Here is a 13,904-nt window from a genome sequence, read left to right on the forward strand (position 1 = left end):
CTGCTGCGTCAGCATGAGAGGTTACGGTAGTATTCTACCGTAAAACCACTGTGTAATGTGCAGCCACATTCTGATTCTGTTATTGGCTGAAAAATGCAAATTCCAACACTGCAAGACTCTTTTTAGAAAAGAGTAAAAAGAAAAAGATTTACTTGCATTTACACAAATACATTTTGTGTTTTGTTTTCCTGTCTGTTTGGCCTTGGACCAAACAACCCATGGCTCGTTACCAGTGTGCGAACCCGCGGTTGCAGACCACTAATGTGAAATACAAATTTCCTGACCTACAAGTATTTTAAAAAAAATGCACGTTCATGATAGCGCGTGTATTTTTGCTTATTATTCAAATCTATTTCATTTTTTTTAATGAAGTATTTCTTAATCAGTAGGAGACGCCAAATAATGGACTCTGTCCCCTTCAAGTCATCCATCTGGTGTGGTGACAAGAAGGTTTTTGTTGCAGATGATAAAGAATATATGTAATCTCATCTCATTAGCTACACCGCTTGTCCTCAGTAGGGTCGCGGGGGTGCTGGAGCCCATCCCAGCAATCATCGGGCAGTGGGCGGGGGACACCCTGAACTGGTTGCCAGCCAATCGCAGGGCACACGGGGACAGACAACTCACTCGTTTATTCACACCTAGGGACAATTTGGACCGGCCAATTAACCTAACGTGCATGTTTTTGGAATGTGGGAGGAAACCGGAGTGCCCGGAGGTAACCCACGCAAGCACGGGGAGAACATGCAAACTCCGCACAGGAAGTCTGGAGCTGGATTTGAACCCACGCAGGAGGTTCCCAAGACATGAACTGTGCCGCACATGCGCTAACCACTGCGCCGCCGTGCTATATGTAATCTACTTTTCTATAAAATGTCTCCTCTACATATGGGATTACTTTGTTCCCGGATTGAGCTTTCATGCGATCTAATTTCTTGTATCTGGAACAAATTTCCCCATAAGAATTAACTGAAACCATTTAACCTGTTCCCAGCTTCCCCAAATCATCCGAGTTAACCCTATGAAGCTCATTACTAAAACACATTAAAATACAGTGGTCCCTTTATTTACAAATGTCTCTATACAAAAGTTTCGGGTTACAAAGTACCTGAACGGGAAAATACTGCCTCTAGTTAGAAAGGGATTTGAGGATACAAAGTAAAAAATACAGTACAGTACGCATTGCAATTCGCCGGTCTAAGAGTTCTACCTGGCAAACTAGTGCTATGCGTGAATCCCTGCATGCTCTTCATGTCCCCAGTTAAAGTTAAAAAGGTAAATTACTATTTTACTATTTCCTTTATTCTTTGTTTTTAACAAAATGTGCCTCTCTTTTTATGCTTATTGTGCGCTAATCTAATTTTAGGATGTATTTGTTTCATGTTTTGATGCTCTTTTTCATATATTTAAAAAAAAAAATGCATTGAAGAGCTTAAAACGGATTAGTGCATTTACATTCAAAAGGCGACTCTACTTACAAATGTTTCAGGTTACAAAGCTACTCCCAGAACGAATTACATTTGTAAGTAGAGATACCACTGTAGTAATTTAACACTAAAATACATGAGGTGTAAGTTCCGAAATAAAATGCTAGTTTATTATCAGCACTTACCATGGAGGTAGTCGGTGGTCGCTAGTGGTTTATGCGTGGTGGTGGTGGCGTAAGCATTGAGATTAAATAAACAAGCACAAACACTAGCACGCAGGATCATGTCTGTATGGCGGAAAAAGCATGTGCTAACAGACAAGCTGATGCTGGCGGTAAGAGGTTTTGAGCTCTTGGCTCTCTAGTGGTAGCGATTGCAAATTCTCGTAGCAAGATTTTTGCTCGAAACATATTTTGTATATAAAATTTTTCCTAACAAAAGTAGCTCGTATGTAGAAGAGTCACTGTACAGTAATCCCTCTGTTACTGCGGTTATTGAGAACCAGAACCCCCCTGCCAAAAGTGAAAATCCACAAGTAGCGAGCCCCTTCATATAAGCTTCAAAGTGTCCAAACGTTCCTCAAATTGATGTCCTCATTGAGTGAGAGTATACAACTGTAACAAAGTAACTACCTAAAATCTACAAATAAAAACACAGAACACATAATTAATTTGAATGATTGGTCTTTACTGTAATTATACAAAAGTACGATGAAATTGGAGGGTTTCTCCTTTCAGTGTAAAAAACTATTTAAACGGTATGAAAACAACAACAACAAACGATTCAAAGAGTGGCTGGCTAGCTAAACGCTAGCATCGAGTATCCTTGGATTGAGGTAGGTCTGATGATTATAACATAACTGTCCCGAACGTAGCTGTTCTCCACGATTTGTAGCACCTTGTCATCTGTTCAATTTGTGTTGGTGAGATACAGGCTCAGGAGGAGTAGCTTGTGAGAGTTGTTAAATAGCCTAGCCGCAGGCACTGCGGCGCCGTTATTGCCTTCTCTCCTGACCCTGCCTGGACACAATAGTAATGCAGAGAACACCCATTGGTATTCACCATTTCTTTGTGGTCTTCTGACTTTGCACAGAATAGAATTCAATCGATTAATTTATTTTCAATGTAACAAGCCACTGAAATTCTAGCTGTAGCTGTAGCCGTGCTTCGAAGTTTGTTTTGGGCGGTGGACACATTGACTTGTGTGCTTGCGCCCGCCCACCCCGGCTTTTTGACTGACGGCATACATCAAGCCTATTACAGTTGTGCACACACGGTCATGCCCACCCGCACTAGCTGTGAGCTAGACCTAAGATCTTACCATTGGGCCTGGCCCGTAATTTGAGTCAGCTTGGGCCTAAAATGTTAATCATTGCGTTCGGGCCAGTCAATTATTTATTTTTAATTATCCATCAGTCATTGTGTTTTGTTTCTTTTTCTTTGTGTTGTGCAGTGAAAGATTAGTGCGATGGATACAGCCCCCTCTTGCGCAGCGCTGCCCGCGTTGCCGAGCCTGACTATGGCTCAGCGCTGCTGCGCGGGAGGAAGACTAAATCACCATGCGACACATAGGGAAAAAAACACAAAGAACAATGACTGGTAGATAATTGAATTTTTTTTAAAGTCAGTAAGAGAGAAGCCCATCTCCTAACAAATAAAATGTGAAAATTCAGGTTTTCTCTGAGCTCTGTGCCTCATATCAAGTTCATTGGTTGGGGTCGGCTGGATTTTTTTAGGCCTGATCTTACCTTTTGCGTGTGCTGCAGAACACAATGCACTATACGTTTCTCAATGGTAATAAAGAGAATTCAATTCAGAATCCATGCAGCAGCTAATCGAAGCGCAAAGTAGCAAGGAGTCTCCGTATTCGTACATGACACCATTTTGTTTCTCCCGGAACAGACCGCAGAGACGAAGAACCGGGAGCTGGAGGGAAGGATCGACGTCCTAAACGTGGACGTGGACGACAGTCGTCAGAAGCAGGGCAACATCAAAGGCGAGCTGAAGAAATTGATGGACGTGCTGGACGTCAAGTTGGACGAGCTGCACGAGGTCCGGCGGGGACTGTCCCGGCTCGGCGTGGACAATTGAGCCGGCCGGGGACCTTTTTATGTGCGCAAGCCGATCAAAAGTCGTACTTTGGAGCTTGTGGGTGTGAAGGGGGAGGGGGGGCGCTGGTGGTGGGTTCTTCACAAGGGCTACTAGTAACAACACAAGGGGAACGCTGCTGCGTGGCATACAAAAAGTAATCGGTGTTTTTCCAAAGCCCCGCCCACTTTGCTTGGAATCAAAGGCGCAATCTCAGGTGAGTCAAATGCACGACACGCACCCGCACGACGAATGGCCGTGACACTAAGTGCCTCCAGGTGGGCTTTGGGGTCATGAAATGCATCCTGGGAAAACGGGTCAAAGCGATGTGAGGAAAGCATTTCTTTCAAAGCCTTCCCTTATTGTGTGCACTTGTGGGACATCTAGGACACCCTCATCTAATGTCTGTGTACACGTGTAGGGCATCACTAGTGAGGTACACCTGCACTCAGTTGCGTACTATTAGTATTTCTAGTGAAGCACTGGATGTCATGGAATTTAATTTGAAATTATATTGAATAAATGCTCATACTGCTTTACACTTTTTGCTGTGCTGTAGGATGCCGTGTGAACTGTACCTCAAGTTCCCGCTGGCGCAGGGGTGTCAAATTTACAGTCCGCAGGCCGGAAGGGGCCTGCCGACGATTTTAGTCCGGCCCGTGAGAAGATGCTGAGAGAGGAGAAAATTAGCCGCATCGCGTCAAACAAGTTTCGGATATTGGCGGTGGGCGATACTGAACGATGCGATCCAAGTAAATGCATCGCAGCATTGATACCAATCCGATACTGATACTTTTTGCCCAAAAATCTTATGATCATTTAGTTATTGTAACCACTCCCTGTTTGAGTTTAAATTTTTATTAAATAGTTACAAAGCAAACTTTATTCAACATTATCTAAATCTGAACCTATTTATAAATTCCCATGTGCGTGTGTCTGTGGCTTATAGGCTCCAAAATAGCTGAACCAATTTTCGTGACAATTTACAGTTTTACTTTAGGCCCCTGGGAGTGTTTTCAGCTAGGTTTGGTGTCATGGTACCCTCAACAAGCAGCTCTTTGACACTCCCCTAGTGGCTCTTGGGCAATTGTTCAACAAACCACAGCCCAACAAGTAGAATGCCCAGGCTTTTATGATTGTAGAAAATAGAATACTGTTTCAGAGCAAATGTCAAAAGAGTCCAACCAAAAAAAGCAGCATCATATCAAAAATACAAATGATTTACAGTATAACAGTGTCAACAAGACAACAAAATTATCGTGATTTCCATACTCAATTTTGCATTGCACCTTTATCAAGCCAGACACAAGATTCCTTAATATTTCTGTTAAATTAATTTTGATCTTCTGTTTTAATCTCATGTGCCTAGTGTATGAAAACCATATTTCATAAAGTGTATTTTTGAAAGTGCGTCTTACTCTGGAAAATGTGCTTCCTTTCGTACAAAAAATGAAATCAATAGTGCAAATTAATTGTAACCACAATTGAATCGAATCTAAAAGCTATAATGTATGTATAAACTTAGGACTCACTTATTAGTGATATTTAAAATGTGAAGACGATATCGAGCTTAAAACAATAGTATTGATACAAATTTTCACTCAGTATATCAATATTTGGCTTGATCCCTCCACCCCTGCTGAACAAGTTCAGTTCATGTCGTCAAAGCAAAGTACCACTTCCTACTCACTACCATTCATCAGCCTAAAAACATTTGACGAAATACCGAAAGGTATTTTGCTCAATTTAGAAGTCACGGATGCGCTCTTTAATGCCTTCACGTGTGGTGAATGGATGTCTCTTTAACAGCTACATTTGCTTCTAAACTACGCTTTTCATGCCCAGTGATTGGAAACTATCGGTTAGCATCTGGTTTAAAAAATACAAAATTAAAAAAAAAAATACCACCTAGGTGTCTTTGCCAAAGTTTAGAGAGCCTACAGTTTCTTTTTCTAATATGAAATCTAACAGTGGAGTTCCCAAATTAAGGTAAACATTTTCATAAGAAAAAAAATGCTTTTTTTTTTTCTTTTTTTTTTTTAAATCAATCGTCAAAATCACAGGTGCCCAAACGTTTACCTGTGAGGGCCGCATAACTTTACTTGGATGAGGGGCAGAAGTCAGTTTGTAACAAAAAGTGTGACTCGTCCTGAGGTTTTTGAGTTTTCCCTTGCCCTCATGTAGGTTTTGGATCAAGGGATGGTGTAATAATAGTCCGTGGTTTGCAGTAATATGTGGTCTGTGCAGCCCTTTGAGACTACTTGTGATTAAGGGCGTCACAAATAAACATGACTTGACTTGATTGCAGGATGCAGTATAAATGTATTGTTTTCCAGAAAGCCACACTCTAATATTCTGGATGAATTAATAGATCAAAAGTCAGAAAATAAACTATTTATGAAATATGTAATAACCAAAAAACACGCCGGGTTCTTACAGAAAAAAAGTCCATGGAACTTACTGTTGTTTTGTGTACAGTTGTAATCAGCTTAGGTATCAGAGCACTGGACCACCTCTAGTATAGAGGATTTGGGGAAAGGCAGTAGATTTTGTCTCATGATCACACTATTTTTAGTCATGGTAGCAGGGATGAATGTTAATTTTGTTGTGCATTTCACATGCTGCATTGACAATAAATTGTGTTCTAAGCATTGTGACACCTTTATTGTCATTGCAATGTAAAATTCAAAACAAAGTCTTAACATTCGTCACTGGTCCCATGACTATAAAGATGGTGTGATCAAAACCACATCAAATCAAATGCCTTTTCATACGTTATCTATATCAATGGTAGTTCAGTGGTAAGATTTTGTCGCACTCACTGCTGCAATGCAGGATCGAATCCTGTTACAACCAAAAACATGTATCCAGAGTGTGAGTGCATCAGAATGCTCTCTGGTATCTTTCACGGGGGCCGGACCAACTGTGGGGGCGAGCCGGAGCCGGCCCATGGGTCGGAGTTTGGGGGCCACTGAATTAAGTCGTTCGCACTTGAATTAGTTTGTGTGTTATTTTTAGTTTGCATGAGTTTACCTGAGTAAAATGTACTGTAGTGGAAATATATTCTATTGGTTTGTTTTCAATCTTTTTTTATATATAAATGCACAGTTGATAAGCCCTACAAGAGATTAAATCTTAGAAAAGAAAAAAAGGAGAAAAAACACTCAATAATTGTTTTTTATTTAAATCTTACACCCCTGAATCCAAATCATAATTGTGAGCCTCCAAAAGATCCCCAGCCCTACAGCTAAATCACACTCATTATACCATTAGTTTACTAGTCCAGCCCCGGTGAGAGTGGCTTTATTTTACCATCTGGACCCTGAGCTAAAATGAGTTTGACACCCCTACTCTAGCAAGTCTTTTCATCGTCCAGCATTCCAACAAGTGGCAACCCCGGATCTTTCTTCCCCACCCGAAACGGATCGATGGCAATTTTGCCATCGCGATTAATTGCCAGACGCTCGAGTGTATGCAATACAAGTTTTAGGTCTGTTTATCCAAGGCAGTTGATGTGCTTCCCTCTACTCAACTTTCTTTGCATGCATCGATGGTTATTTTAGGGATGGGTGAACGCGGTGCCGCTACACGGGCGTAAAATATGAACAGCACTACTAAGGGACTTTTTGCACTTATCTGTCTTTATTTATTTGGGTGCCTCTCCTTTGTATGGGTTTCTAGTATAAGCAAAGTCAATAGGCAATATATGAAATATACCAAACCTGTCTTCTTTCAATGCTGCTCTGTACAATCTTCTATTTTTAAATATCTGTAAAACAGTAATATGTACTTGCATTTCCGAAGACAAATTACAATTCTCCTTTATAGTACCCAGAAAAGAAAAATTTCACCCACTTTCCTGAACCAAACGACTCCTGTAAACATGTGGCTCCTCTTTATTGTGGAATATAACTGATTGATTAAAAAAAAAGATTAAGGATGCGTGTATGCTTGCACATGTGACAAAAAGTTATAATGTGCTAAACTAATAATTGCAACTTGAAAAAGCAAAGGAGAAATGGATCGAAGACCAATGCTTGGAGTTAGAGTGCCTCAACAAGAAAAATTCAAAGAGAGCCTTCCAGATTGTAAAAGATCTCACACAAACAAAACGGCAGAAGTCAGCCGCATTCAGGGTAAAGCAGGCAATAGCCTAACTTGAAGAAAAATAATAAATCTGTAGAATACTTTTCCAAACTCTAAAACCACTCTCCAGAGGGAGACCCTGTGGTCCTTCAGAATTCTGGCCCAGGGGAATGTAACAACTTCCTTATCCTCCGAGAAGATATAGAGGCAGCAATTAGCTTGCTGAAGAACAAAGTCTCCAGGAATAGACAACCTCCCGCCAGAACTGACACATAAAGGTGGTGAGTTAACACAAATATTTGCAAACGGGTCAGTGCCCATCTGCATGGACAAAATCGCTAGTAACTATGCTATCAAAGAAAACCTCCAACTTCAGAACCATCAGTCTCATCAGCCATGCAAGTAAAGTTATGCTAAATGTCCTACTGAACAGACTGAAAAATCATAGCCGGAAAACAGGTTTTAGGGAGGACCAGGGAGCCTCCACAGAACAAATTTTCAATCTTCGCATCCTATGAGAGAAGTTTTAACAACACCAAGAAACCTATCGCATAAATGGATTTCAGGAAAGCATTCGAAAGTATGGCAAGCCGCCTTGTAGTTAAGACTATTAAAGAGTTGTATGCCTATATCAACAGTGCAGTACTGATGAATGGTACCATTGGAGCGAGGTTTCAAACCAGTCAGTGTGAAGCATGGGTGAATTCTCTAACTCTAACTATTCAACATCTTCCTGGACCAACATGAAGGTACACTCTGTATTGGGGGACACAATGTCCCTAACCTCCATTTTGCTGATGATCTTGCCGAACTGGAAGAACAACTCAAAGATCTGGTCAGTTGCCTGGACAAAGCATCAACACAGTATGGAATGAAACTCGGCATTAAAAACAAAAGTAATGACCAACAACCCCAAGGTATCACCATCAACCACCTGGAGCTTGAACCTGTCACCAAAACTAAATATCTTGGAGCTGTCATATGAGGAAAAAGGTCAGAACCAGAAATCATGGCCAGGATAGCTCAAACCACATTCACATTTGCCAGACCTAAACCTGTCTGGAGGGACAAGAACACAGCAGTGAAAACAAATTCAGACTCATGGAAATGCTGGTTACTCCCATCTTTCTCTACAATTTTGAGAAATGGAATCTCACTGTAGAGCTGGAAAGTACAATCCAGGCCATGGAGATGATACAGGAAACTCCTAAGCATCAAAACTAGATAGCCCATGTGACAAACTAAACTGTGCACAACACCATCAGAGGGCACATTGGATTTTCAATTGTGAGCATGAGAAAACTCCAGTGGTATAGTCACGTCATAAGATCATCAGGACCGGCCAAGATTATTCTCCAGGGCACTATCCAAGGGGTCAGGCATAGAGGAAGACAAAAAAATAACTGGGCTGACATTAGGTAACAGACTGGTGCTATCTTTGCCATGACCCAAAGGCAGGTAAGGAACCATCAGCAGCAGAGAAAGTTGTCCAGAGTTGCGTCTTCACTGGTGCCCCTACGACTCAGACAGTTAAGGAATTTTTGAACCATGAACTGTAAATGAATAAACTATGCAGTATGTTTGAGTTCTAGGCTTAAATTCATTCAACATTTTCCTCTGCAATACAATAACTAGGGGCTGGTTGGAGGGTTTCTAGCATGAACTGCCAGTTTAAACTCACCACAGCATTTTAATTGGATTTAAATCAGGACTTCGACTTGGCCACCCCAGAACCTTCATTTTGAGTGTTTTCTGAACCATTCAGGGGTGGACTTGCTGATTTGTTTCTGATCATTGTATTGCAGCATGATTCAATAGTGCTTGAATGTGGTGGCACGAACGGATGGCATGAAATTCTCCTCAAGGATCTTCTGGAAAACACCAGAACTCAATATTCTGTCAACCAAAGTAAATTGTCCTGGTCCTGAGGCAGCTGGAGACCATCTCACTGCCAACACCATGCTTTACTGTTGGCATCCTGTTGTTTTTGTCAAATGCTGTGCCATTTTTTTCACCAGATGTAGAGTGCTGCACACCTTTCAAGAAGTTACATTTAGGATTCATCAGTCCACAGAATGTTTCTCCCAACGTTTTGAGGATAACCAAGATCCTCTTGGCAAATTTGAGATAACTGCTTTCTTTTGTGACAGCGGTGGTTTCACATAGGGCCAGATAGGCCTAGATTTGTTTTGCGGCCTAATAAATGCAATCAACATTTCAAAACTGCATTTTGTATTTTCTTAAAATTGGTTTGATCATCTGAAACCTTGGTGAGTGATGTGCAAAAAACTCAGGAAGTGGCCAAATACCTTTTCATGGAACTGCATAAACTGTGGCATAGGAAAAAACATTGTTTAACCTTAAAGTCAATGTACTCCTGCTTTTGTATAAAAGCATCAATAGTTGTCAAAAAAGTCCATGCAATATGAAAATAATTACTGGATGACTTGAACTGCTGTTAGCTTGCTTATACTATCACTTACTCTTTGGTTATGGGCTAAGGTATGTGACATCAGAATCTTTGCGCTATCGTGAGGCTAGGGAATTGCTTGCCTCACGATAGCGCAAAGATTGCTTGCCTCACTCTGCAGCTGCTCAGCATTTGTAATATGTTACTAAATTCTTTGAATAAAAACATAAAATCGACAAAAGTCCATGCAATGAGAAAAGAACTGCTGGATGGATTGACCTGCTGTAAGCTTGCTAATAGTCAAGTCATGTTTATTTGTATAGCCCTTACTCACAAAGAGTATCAAAGGGCTGCACAGATCAAAGACTATTGCAAACTATTATTACAGACTATTACTACCCTAAATTCTATTGTTGGGGCTGTGCCAAATCAAAATCCTTGGGCTCACTATTGCCCTCTGCCATGAGGCAAGAGAATTGCGTGCATCTGCAGACGCTCAGCAATCTGTTCCATACCATCCATCCATCCATTTTCTGCACCACTTATCCTCAGTGATTCGCGGGGGTGCTGGAGCCCATCCCAGCTATCTTCGGGCAATGGGCAGGGGACACCCTGATCTGGTTGCCAGCCAGTCGCAGGGCACACAGGGACAGACAATTTGCTCGCTCATTCACACCTAGGGACAATTTTGGACTGGTCAATTAACCTGATGATGCATGTTTTTGGAATGTGGGACAAAACCGGAGTGCCCGGAGGAAATCCACGCAAGCACGGGGAGAACATGCAAACTCCACACAGGAAGGCTGGTAGCTTTGAACCCATGACCTCAGAACTGTGTTGCACACGCGCTAGCTATTGCGCCGCCATGCTGCCCCTGTTCCATACTAATCATTTTAACTGTATTCATAGTATAATGTGAAAAATCAGCTATAATGAAACATAAAATCTGAATATTGTGAATTTAAATGAGAAAAAAAACTTTAAACAGTGAATAAATATAAGCATTTAACATATTTGTAACTGTACATTTCCATGAAGACAGGAGGCACTACCTCAACTGCTCGTCACTGTAAAGATTAGAGAATTGGTCTGAAGAAATGTAATATCTCTACTTAGTAAACGGTTAATCATTCGATTTTAAAAGCTAAAATTACCCTCACCAAGATAGCATGTGATTTCAATTTAGTAAAATAAAAGCTATACAAAGATAAATGTTTCTAATTCTGTACCCCTAATCAAAATCCCCTCCAAATAATAAGGTTTGCATTAAACCATCAATATGATGTCATCAATATGAAGTGATAGACTAGCACATCTCTTAAAAAAGCTCGTCTGCTCTTTGGCGTAATCCTGATGCACTATGGACTATAAATAAAACGGCAACAACTGAACGGGGATTTACCAGCATTTTTCTCATGTCAGAAGCAGAAAAGGGTGTGTATTTAAAAAAAAAAAAAAAACAGCCTAAAAACGTCTGCTCACACGATGGAAAAATCCCAGTGTGGAAATATCTGCAGTGCAGAATCTGAGGACAGGTTGCCTTGGCAACTTAATCCCACTCACTGCGTTTCAATAACACAAGAATGACTGGGGGACCCACAACAAAGAAGTTTGGCAACGATTTTAAAGGTATTCCCAAATTCTTATGCATGCAAAACATGAGAAAATAGTACATGTTTTTTGCAGAAAATCTATATATTCCATTGGTATGTTCCAATTATCTGAGAAAATGCATTTTGTAGACAGCATGTCTGTCATCCTGAGCTGTGACATCATCGGAGGAACACCAGAACCCTAGCAAACCTGTCACCAAATTGTTTTACATTTTAAATAGTCGAAGAGGTTATGAGTTTTTTAAGCGAATTTTGTAAGCTTTTGTGGAAAATGGGTAGGCATCGTGTGGCAGGTGGATAACAAAGGACAAGAAGGCAAAAAAGGGCTAACCAGCGAAAATAACTCATGAGAAGGAGCCAACAGAGGGGCTAACTCACAATTCACAAAAGGCGGCCCCAGCTTCAGAGTATGAACGCGAGACTGGCCAACATAAAAACATGCAGTTAGCAGCCAGGCTAACCAAGAACCAAAAACAAAAAGCGGTAACGGCTATGGCGATGAACGCAAATCCGGCCTGAAATAAACAAGCCAAGTAACACGGCAAAACCGGCGCTATCGCCAGGCTAGCTAGCCAAACAACAAGCAGCAGTCAGCCAACAAGCACAAACCGGGAGCAAACAAAACAGAAAAATCCTTGGCAGACCCGACGTGAATAAGGAGCTAACCGGAGAAAATTATACCAACCGCGACATGCAGCAAAAAACACAAACCGAAAGCCACAATTGCCTACCCGAAAAGAGGCGTAGGCAAAATAGGAAAACGTTGTACAGCGGGAGGAACTTACACCATGCAGAGTTTGGAGGTCTAAGCATTCAACTTCGACAATTTCCCCAGCGACCGGGTAAAGACTTTTCCAAGCTGAAACAATCGGTATGCAATCGCTGTTCACTATATTGGCTGTCTTTTTCAGAGCTGGCCTCACATGTTGCGTAAATGGGATTTGCCATTTTTTAATTTCTAGATGGAAATTTTTGTAAGAAATAAAAACAATATTGAAGAATATATTATTTGAACTTTTTTGTGGAAAAACCTGATACGGCACAAATTCTCCAAGATCCTAGCTCTGTTGGCCCACAGGTAAATTGAGTTTCAGACCCCTGCTATACTGCCTCCAAAGGGAAAACAACCTTGAAGATGAAGTAACAGGGCCTCCGCTGAAGAAGAGCCTGGAAGTTAGCAGCTGTTTCAACATTCAACGAGACACATTGACAGATGAACTAAAAATAAACTCAACTCTTAATTTAATTGGTCAATTGATTATTTCATAAAATAATGTATTGACCACCCTAATTTCCCTACAAGCTCTAGAGTAGATGTATGTCTTAAGCTTAGATTTAAATACTTACACTGAGGTTGCAGTTCGTGTCTCAGAGGACAAAGCATTCCAAAGCACTGGGACCCAAATAGAGAATGCTCTCGAGCTTGCGGATTTTCTTTGGTTCTTGGAATCAAAGACACCAGCATTTTTTTCAAACGAAGCTTCAGAGCAGGAACACAACGGGAGGGTAATCAAATCAGAAAAAAAAGACACACAATCTTGTATAGCAGCAACAAAACATTAAAATCACATCTTAACCTGACACGCAGGTCACATGAAATCTGGGTAATATCCATCCATCCATCCATTATCTGCACGAGTTAGGGGTGAGGGGGTACTGGAGCCCATCCCAGCTGTTCCAGACCTCAGAACTCTGCCGCAGATGTGCTAACCACTCAGGTGTCTGTTAAAATCCTCATTGTAGCACCAGTGTTAAACCTTTTTGACCCAAAGAGCAATAAAAAACATTTTTTTTTGTTTTTGAGAGTCACACCATATATTTTAAGACAAAATTCAACTAGACCACCAAAACCGCTCTCTGGACAAAAGCTAATTCTTCACATTTTATTTCACTGTGTAATGTTTGATATGATCAAATCTATGAAATAATAATACCAGAGCCTGTGTCACATAAGAATATAAATATACCACTTAAAATGTTTCACCCTTCCGCAGTTTAGAGTGTTGAGGCTCATTTTGACTGTCCTTTTGTCATGAATAATGGTTACAAAACAACGGGCGAGTAAAGTTCTTTAGTAAAAATGTCACAAAATACTTCAAACAAGGATACCAACGTATTTACCTGCAGCAGAGACAAGCACTGGGCGAGGAGAAGGAGTGTGCACGCCCTGTGTATAGCTCCTATTCCAACCGCTCACCCAATCAAATTTCTCTAGGTGCTTTGCTAGAGCTTCTGAGTAGTTTTCTACGTGGTTTTTCATTCTAAAGTGTCTCAACAATGA

The 13,904-nt window shown here is 41.0% G+C and overlaps 1 protein-coding gene across 3 annotated transcripts in view; it reads left to right on the forward strand.

Moving 5' to 3' along the window:
- Positions 1-4,053, forward strand: part of homer2 (homer scaffold protein 2) — a 65,860-nt gene extending 61,807 nt beyond the window's left edge. For all 3 annotated transcript variants that reach the window (XM_088334269.1, XM_088334268.1, XM_088334267.1), the window contains exon 9: positions 3,329-4,053. In XM_088334269.1, the coding sequence (XP_088190395.1) occupies positions 3,329-3,517 (189 nt within the window). In that variant the 3' untranslated portion in view covers positions 3,518-4,053. The remainder of the gene's footprint in view (positions 1-3,328) is intronic.
- Positions 4,054-13,904: the final 9,851 nt, after the last annotated feature.

This window comes from Urocampus carinirostris, chromosome 4 (assembly GCF_059441175.1).
Source record: "Urocampus carinirostris isolate Australia breed hairy pipefish chromosome 4, RoL_Ucar_1.0, whole genome shotgun sequence".
In the NCBI taxonomy this organism is placed as follows: Eukaryota; Metazoa; Chordata; class Actinopteri; order Syngnathiformes; family Syngnathidae; genus Urocampus; species Urocampus carinirostris.